Here is a 4,092-nt window from a genome sequence, read left to right on the forward strand (position 1 = left end):
TAAGAATGGGAAAGCACATAAAACCAGGCATTGTATGATTTTTGAAAGATAAATGCCTATTTCATAGAGTTGGGAACTATGAATTAGAAGCAGAATCCTCTTCTTCCTAACTTGAAATCCTGTGCAATCCCTTATCCATTTATTTTTTATTGTGTATGAAGATAACTTTGGAGAATCATACAGTTTCTATAAAAACTCTTCATATCAGCTATGCCTTTTTGCTATAACATACATCTGTTTTTTCCTCTGCTTTTAATATACTCACATTAAAGTAGCTTCATTTAAGTAATGTAGAATTTTCTACCTTTCTCTTTCACATTTCATTTTCAGAACACTTTTCTGCTTGACAGAGGTGTTGAAACTTTTAAGAGAGCCAAGCTTTAAAATTAATGGAGCTCTCATTAGAAGCACATTATAGAAAATCTCACAATGAGCTGATTATATGATTAGGCTGAAGGGTGAGAAAAATGCAGTCATTATTAAAATGCCTTTTTTCAAAAAACTTCTTTGAAATAGAGTGACAGTTTTTCATAGGTTTTGGTAATAGCATAAGAGAGGCATAGGTAGGAACTGATAGGAAATGGAAAATAGAGTATTTGTAATGTACTGAAATGATAAAAATAGGAAAAATGTAAAAAATGTAAAAAAATGTAAATCATTAAAGTTATATGCTTAGGTAAGTGGTTAGAATGCAGTATTGCAAGCTAATTCTGCTGGTTGCTTGATTCTGACTGGCTCAAGGTTGACTCAGCCTTCCATCCTTCCAAGTTCAGTAAAATGAGGACCAAGATTGTTGGAGGCAATATGCTGACTCTGTAAACCAGTTAGAGAGGGGTTTAAAGCATTGTGAAGTGGTATATAAGTCTAAGTGCTATTGCTATATATTAATGTATTATTTATAGGTCATCCAAAGCAGATTTGATCTTATTTCCTTGAAATAAAATTTCCATAAGGGAAAACATTACCAAATATAATTGGAAAGATCATTCTATGAAATATTTGCTTTCAGACTGTTCCTCCTGCACATAACAACCAAAAGTTATTGGCAATAAATTTTGGCATTGGGTTTTTAAAAAATATTAGGAGAGGATGACGCAGAACATAAAGCAATATCATATTTGAGAGGATAGGAATTTCTTGAGCATTTGTGTAACCTATCATTGGTTGACCCAATGTCAGGTTTAGCCTGTTTTTGTAATTTGTTTTCATGATTCAACCATAATTCATTTGTCATGATTCCATATACACACCTTTTCAAGATGAGGACTGTTACACAGATTTAGTTGATATAAATTAAATAATAATGAAGCTGATGAATGAATCAGACTTAATGTCAGAATTCATCATCCTGAAAGAATCTGTCAAGCAATCAAATTATGCCAGACAGTAAAAGCAAAAGTGATATGTCTGCTTGGAAGGGACGGGGAGTGACAGCTGGCAACCATGTTTACATTTTTGCTCGATTTTGCAGTTGGCAATGTAGTTGGGATGTATTTGGCCCAGAACTATGATGCTCCAAACATTGCAAAGAAGATTGAAGACATCAAGAGAGACGTAGAAGCTAAGAAGAAGCCTCCAAGTGATAAATGAGCTGATTTAGGCATCCTATTATTCAACAAAGATGGTATACTTTAATCATCCAGCCATGGGTGTCAAACCTTTATTGGCTTTAATGAATGCTCCCATGCCTGATCTCAGAAGGCCTTAAAAAGCATTCTGGCTTAATGTTACTATATTCATGTGGCCTCCTTGCACTTGACTTTTTTTCCAAAGGAAAAAAAATATCTCATACAGTATTTATTTTTATTTTTTTATTTATTTAATTTATATACCGCCCTTCTCTCAAGAGACTCAGGGCGGTTAACAGGGCAATACGTAAAAGACAGATACAAAAGTTAAAATTATTAAAACATGATTAAACAATGCCCATAGTACAAATAGTACAAATTTAAAATTAAAGTCATAATAACAAACCCACCCCATCCCATCAGGCCAGGCCCGCTTCCTTAAAGAGATGGGTTTTAAGGTCGCGCCGGAAGGAGCGGAGGTCGGGCGCCATCCGGAGCTCTACCGGAAGATGGTTCCATAAGTCCGGTGCACCCACAGTATATATTCACCCACAGTATATATACAAACTGGACTTTTGTTCTCAGTTTATTGCTTCAGTAATTTTCCGGCGTATAAGACGACTTTTTAACCCATGAAAATCTTCTCAAAAGTCAGGGGTCGTCTTATACGCCCAGTCGTCTTATACGCTGGAAAATACAGGTAGTCTTATACGGCGAGTATAGCCCAAACCCTATACCCGTATTTTTCGGACCATAAGAGGGGAAAATGAGGGTGCGTCTTACGGTCCGAAGCTGATCCGTATGGCCAGCCCCAACCTCCACAAGTGGAAAGCAAGGGAGATTGCCAGGAGCACGAATCAGCACGTGCTGAGAAATGCCGATCTCACGCTCCTGCAGGCTGAAATGGAGGGAGGGAGATTGCCAGGAATGCAAATTGGCTGATCTCGTGCTGCTGCAATCTCCCTCATTTCAGCCTGCTTTCTCTTGTAGCAAGGGAAGCTGAAACCGAGTGAGGGAGATTGCAGGAGCGTGAGATCGGCCGATTCGCGTTCCTGGAAATCTCCCTTGCTCCGTTTCAGCTTGCTTTCTGCAAGAGAAAGCTGGGCTGCAGGGCCGTCTCCGCAGGTACTGCTCTAACGTGGAGAGGCAAGGACAAAGAGGGAGGGAAGGAAGAAAGGAAGGAAGGAAAGAAGCAAGGGACAATGGGAGAGGGAGGGAGAGAAATAGAGAGAGAGAGAGAAAGGGAGAGAGAGAAGGAGAAATAGGGAGGGAGAAAAAAGAGAGAAGGAGAAAGAAAGGGAGAGAGAGGGAGAGGAAAAGGGAGAGGGAGAGAAAGAAAGGGAGAGAGAGAGAAAGAGGGAGAGAGAGACAAGGAGAAAAAGAGGGAGGGAAATAGAGGGAGAGAGAGAAAGGGAGAAATAGAGGGAAAGAAAAATAGAGGGAGAGAAAGAGAGAGAGAGGAGAAAGAAAGGGAGGGAAATGGAGAGAGAGAAAGGGAGAGGGAAAAAGAGGGAGAGAAAGAAAGAGAGAAAGGGAGAGAGAGACAAGGTGAAAGAAAGAGGGAGGGAAATAGAGGGAGAGAGAGAAAGAGGGAAAAATAGAGGGAAAGAAAAATAGAGAGGGAGAAAGAGGGAGACAGAGAAGGAGAAAGAAAGGGAGGGAAATAGAGGGAGAGAGAGAGGGAGAAAGAGAGGGAAAGAGAAAAATAGAGAGGGAGAGAAAGGGGGAGGGGGAGAGAGGGAGAGAAAGAGAAGGAGAGAGAGAAATTAAATTAGTAACATGATTGTTAAGTGAATCTGGTTTCCCCACTAACTTTGCTTGTCAGAAGGTTGCAAAAGGCGATCATGTGACCCTGGAACAATGTGACCATCATAAATATGAATCAATTGCCAAGCATCCAAATGTAAATCACATGACCCTGGGGATGCTGCAAAGGTCATAAGTGTGAAAAATGGTCATAAGTCACTTTTTTCAGTGCCATCGTAACTTTGAATGGTCACTAAGTGAATCATTGTAAGCCGAGGACTACCTGTACTTTATCATTTTTTTTCCTTTTTTGGGGGGGGGTGTCAAGTTTTTGACACCTTGCTGGGCTACTGGTGGTACTCGGACATTGCCTTGTCCTAAAAGTGGTACAATGGATGAAAAGGTTGAAAAGCCCTGTTTTAGTATACCGGTACTATTTGGTTCAGAATATTTTTTTTCTTGTTTTCTTGCTCTAAAAACTGGGTGCGTCTTATGGTCAGGTACGTCTTATGGTCCGAAAAATACAGTAATTTAACAGGAAAAGTAGGAGGTCGTCTTATACACCCAGTTGTCTTATACGCCAGGAAATACGGTAATAAGAGTCAGGAACAGAATGAAGATATGCCATTAATTATTCCAATCTAAAAAAATATAACTCTACAAATATTGGTATCTATTTTTAAAACACTAAACGTCTGATAAAAATGCCCATCTTATTGCTGAAATATGACCTTTCTATTTGATTGTTGGGGATTCCTGCAACATGTATAGTCAGCAT

At 39.4% G+C, this 4,092-nt stretch overlaps 1 protein-coding gene across 1 annotated transcript; it reads left to right on the forward strand.

Annotated features, from left to right (window-relative positions):
- Positions 1–1,443: 1,443 nt before the first annotated feature.
- On the forward strand, positions 1,444–1,590 carry STMP1 (short transmembrane mitochondrial protein 1; the record flags this gene model as incomplete). Its single annotated transcript, XM_083363080.1, has 1 exon — positions 1,444–1,590. One exon carries the CDS (start codon positions 1,444–1,446, stop codon positions 1,588–1,590), a length of 147 nt encoding a protein of 48 aa, XP_083219206.1.
- Positions 1,591–4,092: the final 2,502 nt, after the last annotated feature.

The sequence above is a fragment of the Vipera ursinii genome (assembly GCF_947247035.1).
Source record: "Vipera ursinii genome assembly, chromosome: 4".
Lineage (NCBI taxonomy): Eukaryota > Metazoa > Chordata > Lepidosauria > Squamata > Viperidae > Vipera > Vipera ursinii.